We start from the raw sequence: 15,658 nt of genomic DNA on the forward strand, positions 1-15,658 counted from the left end.
GCTGCTTTTTCTTGTAGGATGCAGGCAGGTGTGGAGAGATATATGGTAACTCCTGCAATTCTGTGAGCAGAAATGCCTTTACATTTCATACAGGTTGGTGGGAACAGAGCATCCAAAGGTTTTATATGACAATGTCCTCAGAACAAGGTGGGCCTCAGGCCTGAAAATGAGAAGAAGAAAACTGAGAAAGAAATATTTTTTATTCTCATATCATCTGCAAAAAGAAATGAAAAACTAAGCCTCTCTGTGGATCATCTATATTGTGAGATCTAAAGTATACACGTTTACGAACAACATTTAAGTAGTATCGTGTAAAAAGGCATCATGAAAACAGTAACATGCATCAGCATGTAGAAGAGAGCTGGGTTAGAGAGATGTGCTACACATGGGGATGGTGCAGGTAGCATGGAAATAGATATGGCTTTCAGCACTCTCAGGACCAGAAAGCTGGTGTGGGGAGATCCATGTCTTCTCTTAGCACCAGCTGCATGGTGGCACTGGGCTAGTTAACCCCAGCCTGGAGCCAGGGGGTGAGGCACAAGAAAATGCCCCATTGCCCTCCTGCAGGCAGCCAGAGCACACCTAGGAGGAATCACTGAGCCCAGACACCAACGCCCACCCTCCTGCCAGACATGTACGTGAGGCACCATGCCCAAGCACCACTCTCTGATGCTCCACCATTGCCCTGTGCTCCTCAGGGAATAAGGCTTAACCTCTGTGTTTCTCCTCATCCTTCCGCATAGCCCAGATCCTCCCAGTCCCATCATGCTCGGCACAAGGCACTTTGAGAGCATCGCTTTCCAGAGCCAGGCAGCTCTCCCTCCCCGCCATGCCCTGTTCGGTGGTGCATCATCTGTCACCCCCAGCCTTCCCTGGTCCTTCGCTGTGCTGCCACAGCTGAAAGCCAGCCCAGCACAGCCCCGTGCACATGAACATGCTCTGGTTCATGAGGACTCTACACCAAACATTCAAACGTATTAACTGTTACCTCAGATGACAAACACGTGTCACCAAGGGACAATTTTGCAGAGGACAGATAGGTATTGGTGACAGTAATATCTTCTAGCTCAGTGCTGAAGTGATCAGACTCCTTGATGACGTTATAATTTAGGGCCACGCTGTAATTGGCCGGTTTCTTCTCCCGTTTCTGCTGGCAGTTGCAGAGTTTCCTGAAGGCTGCTCTGAATTTCTGGGACATGAGATTGTAAATTACAGGATTGATGGCACTATTTAAATAAATACAGATTCTGCAAAATAGCAGGAACCAGTTTTCTTGGAAGGGGCTGGAGAGAAAGGAATTGACCACGACTAGCGTGCGGTAGGGCATCCATAGAAATGCAAATAGGACAACCACCACAGCCAACATCTTGGTAACCTGGGGGAACACAGAGGTAAACAGAAGAGGGGCAGAAGGTTAGTACTCATCTTGGAAGGAACATGTGCATTCCTACATCCCTAGGACCAAAGCAAAACTATGGACAGATTCTTCAGCTGGGAATTTCTGATCAATGTTTCATTCAGAGAAGTTTTCTACAGTAAGAAGGACAAAAAAGCCCTGGCTCCAAATTCCTCCTAGTTTTATTAAATGACTCTTTCCAGGTGACATCCCAGTAAGCTAATTGTTGTAGACCTTAGACTTTGCAACTTCTCAAGCTGGAAGGAGGTGTTGATTCAAATGGAAAAAAAAGGGGTCTAAAGACATATTTTCCAACCACATTAGATCTCCTCCTTTAGACTAGTATAGTCTGCAGAGTAATTGAACCTGAAGCCTATTTAGATTATCAGCTTTAACAGCCATCCCTAAAAGAATTTCCAAAAGCCAGAAATAATGCAAAAAAAAAGGAAAAAATTGAATTTATTCCTGTTCCTCAAATCCTCAATATGTAATACGATCTTCACTATTTGATGTTTACTCTGAAATGTCAATTACAGTTTACAGAGCCAGAAAAAAACTGATTAGGAATAAAGCTTGCTTATTATAAGAACTTCCATCTATTGTGTAAATTTGTTTTGAATAAAGAAAAAAACAACCTTTGGGGATACACAGGATAGCTGAAATGAAGTGAACAAGAAATAATTGAAAAATTAGAAAAAAAACCCACTGTAAAAAGAGTCTTTCTCTTGTAAATAATTTAATTCTAGTATATATGGTATTCCCTAGTCTCTACATTAAAGAAAGCTTGAAAGATGTTAATAAACAAGGTAGAAAGTATGGTGAGATGTGACAGTGGGATAGTACGGTGGCACAGCCTCATGTAAGTCAGGAGATGACTTGGTTAACTGTGTGTGCATGAACTGGAAAGCATTGGTACTGATTTTGGTGAGCTACAACTACTTCTTTTGGTTGTGATTTTTTTTTACTATTTGCCTTTCTCCTTGACATAAAACTGTTGTTGCCTATTGACAGATTAGTTTAAAGAACTTCTTTTTACCTTTGCTTTATGGGTACCTGAAGTTATACTTCAATGAAACAGCAACTCCTGTAACCACAGGATACATTCTGGCTTATGGGTTATCATTTCACTGCTTGCAGAAAGGATAGATGTAGATTGATAAGAGATTTAATTGTTTCCAGGGGGACAGACAGATAACTCCACTAAAATCACTCATATATACATGCTAGTTTTAGGTGTGTTTTTTAGTTTGAAGTTATAAGAGAGTATGTAATTCTCTTGTCTTCTGATCAGATAGCTTGTTATATAGAAAGCCTGCAACCTTATTGCCTAAGGGATGTATTTTCTTCTAGCTATCTAGAAAGACACATACACATATAACCCAATTTGTTGTTTTTGATGTAGATAGTATGATAAAGAATGGGATGAAGAGCAAAGTTACCCTGCAAATTGATGTATCTGTATCTCTCTATCTATCTTTAAATGTACATATTCAAAGGCTACAGTTTTATCCTATAATTCTCCTCCCTTCACCCTCACTTTTGATTTCCCTACAGCTGTGTTCAGTAGAACTAAAAAATGAGACTGAGAAATGTTATCTTTTTTGTCATTTGACTGATACATTTCCTTATGACTTCTAGACTGCTTTTCTTGTTTGCTGTGCACAAACAATCATCGTAATAGAGCAAAATGCAAATGTGAATGTCTCAGGTAGCTAAAAGGATGAGTTTTCCTTATTTACGAACCACTTCTAAAAGGGCCAGCCCTATGAGCATGGCTGCAAAGAGCGAGGTGCCCCAGTGCTGGCCTGCGCTGGCTGAGGAAGACTCAGGACTTCTCACCTGCTGCCTCTCCTCTCTCCAGGTAAGCTCCAGCCTGTCCCTCCGAACTGAGCAAATCCATTCAACCAAGAATAATCATTCATCATGGAAAATAATCCACATTTAAATGAAGAAAGTAACCATTTGTGGAGCTTGGATTAACAATGGGACTGAACCCAACTATCAGATGTGTTGCATCAGCTCAGGCATTCAGAGGGCTAGTGGATAATCGTCTACTCAGGCATCAAAGTATTTCGCTACCAGCAGCTCAGCAGGGGACTCTGTTATCATACCTACTGATCATTGGCAATTTACATCTCTTCTGAGTTTGTCTTTAATGCACAAATGCTCAGAGAATCACTTACAATGTTGCAGCTGTCAGTTTGAATCCTGGGTTGAACTAGAAGTAAATTGATCTTAGTGTCAGGGAGGGGATATTTTAGAGTCACACAATTAATACTTTACAGCAATGAAAAAAGGCTGTTACTCTTCAAGTGATTGCATCCTATATGCCTCAAAGACATATATGTATGTAGTGTGCAAACTATTAGCTGAATTTATGTATACTGGCAGCTTGATGTGCATTTTCCTTCTATCTAACACCACTATCTTGTACTGCTGTCATGTTTAGTATCCTGAGGCTGTGATTTGACAATATATTAGAACTGGCTCTTAGCACCAGATAAAAAATATCATGGTCACAGCACAAAGTGCACTGAGCTGAGATCAATTGAGTCTGCAGGCTTGAAAGTGTTTAAAAATGCCAAGAGGTTAGCTTCGCACTGTCAGGCTTTATGCCAGGTAAGACGTTGTCCATTATTTCCTGGTCTTGACATAAACTGAAGCCAAAGTAACCTGTGACTGCAGCTAAAAAAGCAACCCTGTTCTCACCTCCCTCCTTGTGCTGGCCCCAAAGATGAGGATGTGGGTCAAGTCAGACTGCTGGTCCAACTGAAAACTAAGCACTCCTCTGTAGAGCTGGGTTTTGGTTTGCTCAGGTCAGTGATCCAACTCATGTACCCATATGCTGCCACAGAGTCAGGTGCAAGAGAAGAGGCAGAAGCATGTGGCCATGGATGGCACCTCTTTGGTGGAACGTCTTGGTGGTTCAGTCAGTGCAGGACAATAAGGAGAATTCACCATCATTTTAAACTGGCTGCAGTGCATGTCCACCCAAAGCTGCCAAAAATCACAATCTGGCACAAGCTCTCTATTGCCAGGCAGAAGTTCAGTTGCCTGATCCATCTGACCAGTAGTGGTTGTGACTCTGAGACCCACTGCAAGGCCCTAAGTTCAGATAGTTATTTGCTCGTTGGTAAATCCTCCCTAAGCTGGCTCCAGAGGCAGTGGCTTTTCATGACCATCTACCTCAGAACATGACCTTTGTGCAAATGACAGCAGCTCCTAGAAGGTGCTGTGGCACTGCTCACTTTGTCCCCAGCGTGGCCAGAGGGCTTGTCACCCCACTGCAGGGTGAGGCACCCCTCAGGGCTTCTGACCCAAAGATGCTGCAAGCATGCCCTGGACTTTTTTTGCACCTGAATTTGCCTTTATAGAGGAACCCAGCTTCTAAACACATGATTTAGGCCGAAGCTGCTTTCTTATCCACACCAAAAATCTTCATTGGGATGGATGGGGCTGCACAGAAATAGTTTAGAGGAAAGTTTGGTCTGCTTTGCTCAAGTAAACTGCCATATCCTTTTTCAAATCACTTCATATGAAACATAACTAAATATCATTTGGGGGGGTTAATTGGAGTGCTAAAAGGAGTGCTAAATTGGAGTGCATCAGTGGAGTGCTAAAAGGACAAACTTTTTTAAAAACCTGCTTTTTATTACCTGTAACCATACAACAAAGCTCCCTGAAAGCAAAGGCACTAGCATCCTCATTCTTTACTCAGGTGAAGCATACACAAGCATACACTGATTGCTCTTTTCTTGTGGATGTGCACTGTGTATCCTATACTCACAGTACACATTACTCTTAGTTAAGGAGGCTGAAAACATGATTAATGTCTTTGAGCAAATCCATTCTAGTCCAAATTTCAAGTGTACCTTGAATAATAGTGAAGTGCTTGAGATTGAATATGTTCCTGGCTGCATGCAATCACTTTTCAAGCCCTATCTTTTGGTTTCTGAGAATGGTCTGAAAAATATTTAAAATGTTTTTTACTAAACAGATTTCCAATATTTTAATTCTGAACTAGTATTCTCCTTTTCCTTCCTGCTCCAAAACCCTGTCATACTAAGGAAGTGCTTTTACGAGACATTTTCATTACCATGGTACTCACAGTTTGGCAGTTGCTTCCTTCTCCTTTGAATACTAATCTTTCTTACATTGATAGGTAAAAGTAATAGTCATAGTTACTAAGTTTCTGTGCCATAGAGTCACTCTGGTGTTTTAAAGGCATGTAATAGCATCTTGCTTTCTTGTGCTTGGTGGTGTTCATTGCAATGCACAGAGATTGTACATGCCAGTCTGTGATTCTGTAATCCAAGAGAAGTTGTACAATGCGGAGGAGGATTAAATAATTAAAAGGATTAAGGTTTTGTTTTAATAACACCACGAGTGAAACCAAGCAATACGACTGAGGATTTCATGTAAGCCACGCAAAACTTATCTTGCATTGCAAGCTGGAGTCTGTGCTTGCTCTGCTGTGAGAGAACAGAGGGGTTTCTCTGGGGGGCAGGTCATCGTGTACTGCATCAATGTCTAAGAGAGGACTTTCTCTAGAGGGTAACCTACCTATTTTAATTGACCATGGAGGGACCTTAGATGATTTCATTGGACTAAGCAACTAACTTTGTGACATACACATAAAGTTAAGTCAGTTGGATCCCATCTCAAGTATCTAAGGCTGGATTTATTTTTCACGGTCCCCTTGATACCTGAGGAAACTAGGAATTCCTTTGGGGAAAGCATGAAATCTACCTGCAAATATGTAATTCAGTGTTCATATTATGGATGGACAAGAAAAAAATCTGGGATCTGTTGGCTGAGCTAGGTGGGATAAAATTGAAGCATTGGAGAGATCAACACAGCCAGAACCAGGATCTGATCTGGAGGACTGGACAGATGAGGAGCATATGGGAAACAGAAAAAGAAGCACACAGCTCAGGTTGTGATTCCATGAGCACATCAGCCAGACCATGTATGGGCTCTTAGCTGCTATAAAAAGGGAGCTAGGTTGCTTCCTTGTCTTCCCATTTGCTTCCCCTGGCCTCTTGCTCGCTTTTAAAAGGTAATGAGCTGCTTGCCAAGGTAGCTCACAGAACAGGTAATCTTAGAAAAAAAAGATTTAAGTTTCCCCACATTTTCAAAGTTTTCCTGTGTGACAGGCAAATCCCTTTTCTATCCTTCAGTTTTAAGTTCTCTTGCTCTCTTCTTCCTTCCTGCAATGCCTGGGTCTTCAGGACATTTTCTTGCTTCTGAGCTGAACAAAATGATTCAAATCTTCAGAAGAAAAAGCATTAACGTTTTAGAAGTGCTGATAGATCCTAGTACCTGTGCTACTAGAAAAAAAGAAGCACTATTAGCAAAATTAAGCACCCGCAGAAAAAAAAAAGCAGAAACAGCTTTTCTCCCTCATACTGTATGCTGTAAAGAAACATTTAATGTTGGTTGGTGTAACTTGTTAGTGAACTTTTGTTTTATTGTGAAATCTGCTCTGAATACTTTGAACAACATGTTTTCTAGTTATGAAATGAAACCTTTCTTTCTCTCCTGTCTTTTTAATAAAAGGCTTGGGAATAGAATGCCTAAAATGGAGAAGAGGGGAAACTGTGATCAGCCTTCAACTTTTACCATCACAGGTACACATCTGCCTGAATTCATTGCCCTAAACAGCAACTATAAAATAAGTGGCTAAACCTTCCAAAGTTCAAATAGGAACCTGTGACAGTGTGCTTCCCCCGCCCCCGACCTTTATCTCCTGCAACCCTGCTTAGGTGATAACCACCAGTGGTGACTGTAATGGATGCATCTGGTCACAATGGCTGCATCGGCTCAAAGTGGATTCAGGAGACAGGTAACAACACAATAGCCTAGGGCTATTGTGCAATGCACCCACCGAAGAAACTAAAACCTGTGGTCGGCATGCAAATATGACTATGGGTCAATCATCTTATCCCCATAAATAGCGAGCAGCCCAGGGCCCTTTGAGCTCCCCTGCACGGCAGTGGGCTGCACCCCAGGATCTCCCCTTGAGCAGGGACGCCTCTCAAGGTTACTCCTTGAGGTTGAGAGATTCCTTGCCACAACAGATCCTCGGTAAGTGACTAATAGCATGCTAAACTTTGAAATCTTAGCTAAGTGATATAAAGGATTGATTGCACATCTATCATCCTTTAGACATAAACTGTTGACCAAGTCTGGGACTAAGACTGGATCTAGCCGCACCTAGACTCCTCTCTGAGGAGTTTAGAAAGCAAGGGAATCCTTTTCTGAACCTCATGACTCAACGGGAGGGTCTCCCTGACAGTTTTGTCTGACCCTGTCCTCTATGCAGTAAATAATCAAGTGTGCCTCGCCATCGAATCTTGTTAAAACACTGTCGCATTGAACTTTGTTAACTCCCTATTCTGTATTAATAAACTATATTTTTGCTTCTCTCTTACGAGTGAAGTGCACCCTCACTCCATCCGCGACAGAACCATTATTTCTTTTATTTCTGCAAGCAAAGACAGTTTAGAAGTAAGTGGAATTGTGGTGGTGCTGTATATGAAGTGTTGAGATTTATTTTGATACTTATGGTACTTTATGGTGTAAGATACAGAAAGAAAGACTATGAGTAAAGACTAAAGAATTATTAGCTTGAATTTCAGGCATGTGTAAAGTTGAAGCTGTAACGTGTGTGAATGTAAGTTGAATATGAACTGCTGCTTGACAGAGGCAATGAGCTGATTATATTGAATTTAGTTTGTCTGCGATTTTTGGTAATGGACAATCTGGTCAAACCTTTGGTACAGGCACCTGTATTTTTTCCAGATTGAATTTATGCACATACATTGCTATTTATGTGCGATAAATGCCTGTAACTGCAGTTAATGTTTGCTCAATTGCTAGTCATTTTGATTAGGATACAGTCAGTGAATGTGTTTTCTGAAAGACTTAACAATATGGATGGTTTGCAAGTACCAATAACAGGCCATTTTAGAATAGCAAAGACACAAATTGGTAGGTTAATGCCATGAAAAATAAGAGATCTAACTGTTGCATCTCCCTTTGCAAATGCAATGAAGAAACTAAAACAAAGTGGCAGAAGAACAGCTACCCAGTAGTCTAACAAGCCAGATGTCTTCAGCCTACCACAGCACCACTGAAAGTGGTACTGCCACTGGGATTGGACTGGATGATCTCCAGAGGCACCTGCCAGCCTCAGTGATTCTGTGAAATTACAACAAAGTATTGGAAGGAAATTTCTTTAATCTAAGGTCCTGAGGGATCTGGGACAAAGTCCCTTATTAGTTTATAATCCTTTGGATCTTGTTCAATCTTTCTTGCCACTACATGCAGTTTTTACCCTAGGTCCGTGACAACAAGTACAGTTTCCCAGTGCTTCATGAGGTCCAGGATTCCTTACACATTCAAATTATGTGCTTAATTGGACAGCTCCAAATTCATAGTTTGTATTTTCTGGTGAGTGAGTAGAAATCAACTTCAATTCACTTCCTTGGGACCTGTGATCATTTGTTCAAATTATCATACAGTTGTTAAATAAATCTTAACATTGAATTTGCATTGAAGTTCCTTCTTTGGCTCTGAATCAAGTAAATAGGACTTTGAACTGTCTGGCCTTAGGAGATACTCTTTGTCATGACATCATCTTCTAATCATATTGATCTTTCCTCTGTTAAGCTTTGAAGTTTCAGCTACTGTGACTTGCGTTCAATTGAAGAGGGCTGGAAAATTTTGCTTTCTCACCTTCCCTCCTGTTTAACTTGAGGAAATGTGTACACCAGGACTATTTCACTCTGTTTTCTCAGGTTAAAATTGTGCCAATCATTCAGCAGAAATGCTCTATAGTTTCTCTGTGGTCAAAGAAGTCTCACCTTACTCTTAGTGACCTTTTTGTTTTCTCCTAATCTTCTGTTGCAAAAAACATTATGTCACTGTTTATCACTGAGACCCCTTATTGGCAGTCAGATGCTTTCCCACAGTATTGTTCAACTACACAGGAACTTCGGTCTAGCAAGGTTATTTTCTTTGCAAAGCATAGCTGAAAGCTCATTCAACACAGTCATCACCAGCTCCATCAAACCTAATAGTTATTTAAGATTTTTCTTTAAGTCACAAACTAAACACAAGCTTGAAGGTTTACCTGCATATTTCAATACTAAAAACAAGTGTACCACTAGTTGATTCCTCAGGGCCTACTGCCATCTAGCCTTGAGCACAAACTGATTCCTCTGAAAATGGAGCATACCAATATCTCACCGCCTTCTGGTGGAGAACTTCCCTCAGGAGACAGTCAGGTGTTGCCTACTGACTTGTAGTGACTGATCAAAAGCTCTGCAAAGGCAATAAATGACTCTTACAGCTTTACATAAAGAGTGGATCAACTGGATTTAGCTTCTGACAAAGAAGAGGCAGAATGAACTGGTTTCTGTTCCTTCTAGGACACCAGGAGCCTGATGGAAAATACAAAATGAATTGGAAATGTACTCCCATGTACAAAGGAGGGCCTGACTGTCAAATAAAACTACTTTTCTTTTTGAAAAACTTTAAGATACGTCTATCGCACCCTGCTATCCAGTACAGTTCTGTGAAACAGAATAAATATTGCATGAGTGGGATTGATTTAGCTCTTCAGAAGTGGATGTAAGAATGGAGTTTGACATATCCTGTGGGTACATATTGGTGCTCCTTTCCTTGGTAGAACTTCAGTTTGCAGTGTAAACAAATAACTTGTAATTTCAGTAGTTGTCCAATATCAGCGGTAACAGATGTTGTTCAGTGAAACAAAAATGTGTTGGAAATGGAGATACTTTATGAGAAAAGAAAGCTTAGTTTGTGCCTTTTCCTCTCTTTCAACATTTTTAAAAAAGGACTGATTTTTTATACCTGTTGGTTTTGCTTGTCTTCCCTGTTCAGTTTTGTCTTGCAGTACTTTGAATGAAAACCTCAGGGAGCCCTGAAGAGTGCTTTGAAGGCTTTGTCCATTGGTGGTTGTTGATATGGGGGTATTGATCCTTTAGTAAACAGATTTTATCCCTGTTAGCTTTCCAAACATTGGAACGAAATAAATATTTCCTAGAACTAACGTAGTTCAGTGACTTTTAAATGATGTGGGTGGGACGGTTAAGGGATGAAGGGAGAGAATGGAATGAGTAAGCAGAGGACCACCTTCTACCTGGAAGAGCTAATTTTTGTTCCCTGGAGATGTAATATAGCCTCGTTATGAGCTCATCCCTAGATATCTCTCAGGAAAAATATGTTAAAATAGGCTTGACTCACCATTCTAATATATATTCCAGGCCTTCTTTCTAAATCATAGAATGACCTAAATCAGTGTTCTGTTTTGAAAACAAAACAGAAGTTCTCTGACCACCTGACCGCTTTTTTCCCCTTCAGTGGTGGTGTTATATCTGTTTATGTCAGAGACTGAAAATATCTGTTCTAACGAAACCAAACATGGTCCATCGGTTCTCCTTCAGCAGTAGACACCTCCCTCCCTCCTGTTTATCTCACTGCTGAGCTTCCCACCCCGCCCTTGCCTCAGCTCAGGTAGCTGTCCTCCGCAGTTGTGATGAAATGGTTATTTTACTCTGCATTTGCTTCCTCCCCGAGCATAGAGCTATTCTAGGTGCCACATCAGGGTTGTTCCTCTCCTGCCCTGCTCTTTCCTTTGATGCCAGGTGTGAGGAAGCATCCTAGATGTTGAATCCAGGGTGGTTTCCAAGTTGCTCTTCACATTTTCAGTCTGTCAGCTTCTAATTCTGGGCTAACTCTCATACCAGAAACTTCAATGATGTATTGCCAGTTTTGAAGAAAACAATTGAAATTGCATAACTGTATGACTCACAATAGAAAGTATTGACTGTATATAAAAAACTAATTCTTGGAAGCTGATATAGAAACACAAAGCTGACAGTACAGATAGCTATATGCTAACACAATAATATAGGTTAAAAAAAAAAGTCGAAAAAACAACAGGACAATGGAATTCATTTCAGCCATGAGTTGGAAAGAGCTTCAGATAGTGTTCTTCAGCAAAAACACAGCCATTGTATGACAAGGTAGGGGACAAAGCACTTTTTTACCCAGGTAGAAAACAAGTTTTGACTATTTTTAACAAAGGAAGACTTTCAAAACAGGTAATGGGAAGTCCCAAGAAAATTAAAGACAAGGGTATGATATGGCAGTCTACGTCAAACTAAATCCAGATTAGTGAAGCAATCCAGGTTAGACTAAGTGGGTAAATCAATTCAAGTACTGTCATGTTGGATTAATTATTGTCAAAAATGCTTATGAAATTCCTGAGTTAAACCTTCATGAAGGTTGAGGAAACCTATCTGACTTACTGTTTCATTCTGGTATATTATATAAATGTGAGCTCATAATAGGTTTATTATAATAATAATTAAGCATAACCACTCAATGGAACAGTACTGAATGTCCATGTCCAGATTTTGACAGACACCCAGGCTGCAGGGGTGGCGTCTCTGAGAAGAGGGTCAGGGCTGCCCCATGCCAGACACAAATGGTTCCATCCAGCTCCAACAGACCCACCACAGGACACAGCTGAGCCCATCAGCCAAGCTGGTGGCACCTCTGTGAAAACATATTTAAGAAATGGCAAAGATGCTGGAAAGAAAGAGGGAGAGAGAGGAGAAGGGAACAAAAGAGTGGGAAACAGCAGAGGGAACACCAAAGTCAGAGGAGGATGAGGCAATCCTTGGTGAAGCAGGCACTACCTGAAGGGACTGCAGCCCGTGGAGGACCCACACTGAAACAGAGGAAAAGAGTGAAAAGGAAAAAATGGCAGAGAGAAACCTCTGCAACCTGATCGCAACTCTGCCCCTTCCCACACTGCTGGTTGCCTCACAGAAGGGACTGAGTGTAACTTGAGGCTACAACAAGAGGCAATAAATTGGCAATAAATGAACTTAATTTTCCCCAAGTCCAGTCTGCATTGCCCATGACAGTAACTGATAAGTTATCTTCCTGTTCTTATCTTGACTCTCGAGCTTTCTCACTCCTGTTCTTCCCATTTTCTCCCCTGTCCTGCTGTGGGAGGGAGTGAGCAAGCAGCTGGGTGGGTGTTTGGTTGCCAGCCGGAGCCAACCCACAACAGGAACATGCACAAATTTCATTCTGTAGAAATGTTCTTGGATAAATATGAGAACTACCACAGAAGTAGGAAGCGTACACCACATTTTCAGTCACTTTTTCTACAGATCACATGCTGGACATCATATGCAACTCCATCACTGTAGTACAAGAACAGTTCTGAGAAGGCATATAGACAGTTTTACATGATAGCAGAACTCATTATGAGGCCAAACTATACTGTCAGCTATACATGCCTTTGCCAAAACAGCAGGAAATTTTCACTTGTGTGTCTTACTAACTGTTGAGATTTTAGATTTTTTTGAATATGGACTTGTGTTTTCCCATTTTACACCACTGGCTACATTTTGCACTGCTATTATATTAAAAATATTACAAATAAGGTCACGCTATCCTTGCTTTGCTTCCTATGTTGTACTATATGCAAATGCTAGCTTTATTCATAATGAAGTTACTTTAAACAATCAGGTTACTTAGGCTTTTAGAAAAAGTCTTGCTGTCTTTACAAGACATAAAAGACATCACATTATAATCCTCACTTTTTGGTTTCATAATATAACGGTATCCACATTCAGCAATGCTCAATGTAAAAGATTTGTCTGTTTTTCAAGTGATGCTAAGCACACATAATCAAGCATGTATACTAAAGTGATATTGAGAACTTGAAAAGCAGATTATCTTCTTCTTCTACTAATTAATGGACAAAGAAAAAATTAAACACTTCTAATCTGACTATTAACTATAACTGGAGATACAACTAAATATAAACTAGCCCACATATTTCAGCTGTGCATTTCAAAGCATGGTTCCAGTGCTCTGTTAGTGCTCGGTACTCTAGCAGGCAGCTCAGTTAACTTTTGAGGTCAGTACCATCTCTGCAATACGGGAAAACAGTCCCTCTCATTAAACAGTAGCAATCTACATAAAATAAGAATAATATAAAGTTCAACCCAAGGGGGGCACTCAGCTTGTTTGAAAAAACGCACACCTCAGCTTTGCTTCCTGAGGGAACTGTACCGCGCAGGGAGGTAGAAGCATCCCGCTTGGCAAAGTGACCCTCTGGTGTGCTTGCAGTGGCTGCCGAGGGCTCTAAGCCAAGTTGCTCAGCGCAGTGCATCGCTCCCCCATGCTTGCATTAAGCTTCCTGACCCAACCAGAGCCTGCTCCCAAGAGCCAGCTGCTAAGTGATGGACCCTGCATTTCTCCGCACTGCACCTGACTGTGCTACAGCTGCATGCTGTGTGAGTATGAGGCAGCATGGTTTATTGCAAGTAGCCATAAATTAATCTAGTAACTATATTCTACTTGTATAATTACACATTGCAGCATACATATTTAACAATATAAAAAGCTAGTCAAACCTATGCCTCAGTTTTGAGCCATAAATACATAATAATATTTTATGAGAGAAAGAATAACAAAGATACTTAGCATTTACAAAGCACTTTTATATACGGACTTGCTTAAGTAGACTTTTCACAGGAGAGTTAGAGACAGGAAAAGTAACAACTTGACTGAGTTTGCAGAGTGAAGCAGTGCCTTAGCCGGGACAAAACCTCAACTCTCCTAAACTCTCAGGCTAGTTCCTTCTCTTCAGATCTCAAAAATAACACAAGAGTCACTTTGTATATTTGGCAGGATTACTAACACGCTGCAATATAAAGAAACTATAGTTTAAAATGTTTCATTCTTTATTGACACTTCCTAATTGCTTTTTGATATAGGAAATAAAATACTATTTGTTTTTCAGTCCTTGCAGTAGGTAATAATGAATAGGCAAGAAAAAATACATATGTGTATATATATCACAGAATTTCAGCTTGACTACTTAGCAAAAAGGGAGAATATATTTTACCCCCTTCCACAGGTTTAGATTAGTGATCTCTAAAGCAAGTGGGTTTTAGGTTTCAGAAAGCCATTTCAAACTGCTGTTCCTACCTGCCTTCGAGAAGCAATAGTGCTATTGAAACTCCCGTTAGTCATCTTGGAATTCACAGGCTTGCTTTGGTGAGCCACATCATTCCTCCATGTCTTAGAGTTTTCTTTTGGGTCCGAAGGGATGGGATTCAGGAACAGTATTCTAGCAATCAGGCCATAGAGGACAGTTGCCAATACCATTGGCACAACATAAAATATACCAAAGTCCATCATGTAGATAGGAGAGTAATAGCTCCTGGACACCTTGTAGCCACAGGACACAACAGTAGTGTCTTTGTAGACTACTGTATTAAGGTCTAGCAAGAAAAACCAGAGCATACAGTATATGGAGGTGAAAGCCCACACAAAAATAATGATCTTTTTTGCTCTTGAAAAAGTGCATAGGAATTGAGCTTTGATTGGGTGGCAGATGGCTATGTATCTCTCAATGGTGAAGGCAGTGATGGAAAAAGAAGAAGCATTGATCCCTAGGTACTGGAGATAAGTGATGCAGAGACACCCCATGTAGCCATACACCCAGGATCTATACAGGCTTTCTGTGATATTGGGTAGTCCTGCAGCCACAAGCACCATGAGATCTGCCACAGCCAGACTCACCAGATAGCAGTTAGTGGGAGTTCTCATGTGTTTGGTTCTGAGGACCACCAAAACCACCATGACATTGCCCACGATGCCCAGTCCGCAGATGAGGAGGACCAAGAGGATGGTAACCACTTGGTATTCAGCTGTAACGATCTCCTGGCTTGATAGTGGCAGCCCAGTTTGGTTCTGCTCGTCCCCTGTGCCATTCTCCATCTTCACCAGCCCACTGCTCCTTCTGCCCAGCACTCAGTCTCAGCACGTGTTCTCCATGGTCCCCTGCAAAAGGGTGAGTGGAGCACAGCGTGGGTGAGCTGTAGCCCCAGAGCACGTTCTCCATGTAGTCACAGTCCCATTCCTGTACCGTCCTCCACTCACCCAAAAGCACCTGGACTTTCAGTCTTTGTAAATTCTATTACCCCACAGGTTAATCCCTCTAAGAGTCCAGCTCATTCGCACAGGTTAAAAAGCTGTTTTCTCATAGCTGGTCTGAGGCATTCATGAAAACGCAGCATGTGGAGATGGGAGCTTCCCCCCCTGCAGAGAAGGAGGAGGAGGAGGCAGCAGCAGGGAAAGCAGAGCCCTCCTGCACTGCCAGCTGCTAAAGCACTGCACGGGACTGAGCTGATCCAGCCC

General features: G+C 41.4%; 1 protein-coding gene across 1 annotated transcript; it reads right to left on the minus strand.

Annotated features, from left to right (window-relative positions):
• Window positions 1–955: 955 nt before the first annotated feature.
• TRHR (thyrotropin releasing hormone receptor) lies at window positions 956–15,238 on the minus strand. The gene is made up of 2 exons (XM_072851117.1): window positions 14,444–15,238; window positions 956–1,375 (listed from the first exon to the last, which is right to left on the minus strand). The coding sequence occupies exons 1-2, from the start codon at window positions 15,236–15,238 to the stop codon at window positions 956–958; spliced, it is 1,215 nt and encodes a 404-aa protein (XP_072707218.1).
• Between the last annotated feature and the right edge of the window lie 420 nt (window positions 15,239–15,658).

Source organism: Ciconia boyciana, chromosome 2, assembly GCF_034638445.1.
Source record: "Ciconia boyciana chromosome 2, ASM3463844v1, whole genome shotgun sequence".
Lineage (NCBI taxonomy): Eukaryota > Metazoa > Chordata > Aves > Ciconiiformes > Ciconiidae > Ciconia > Ciconia boyciana.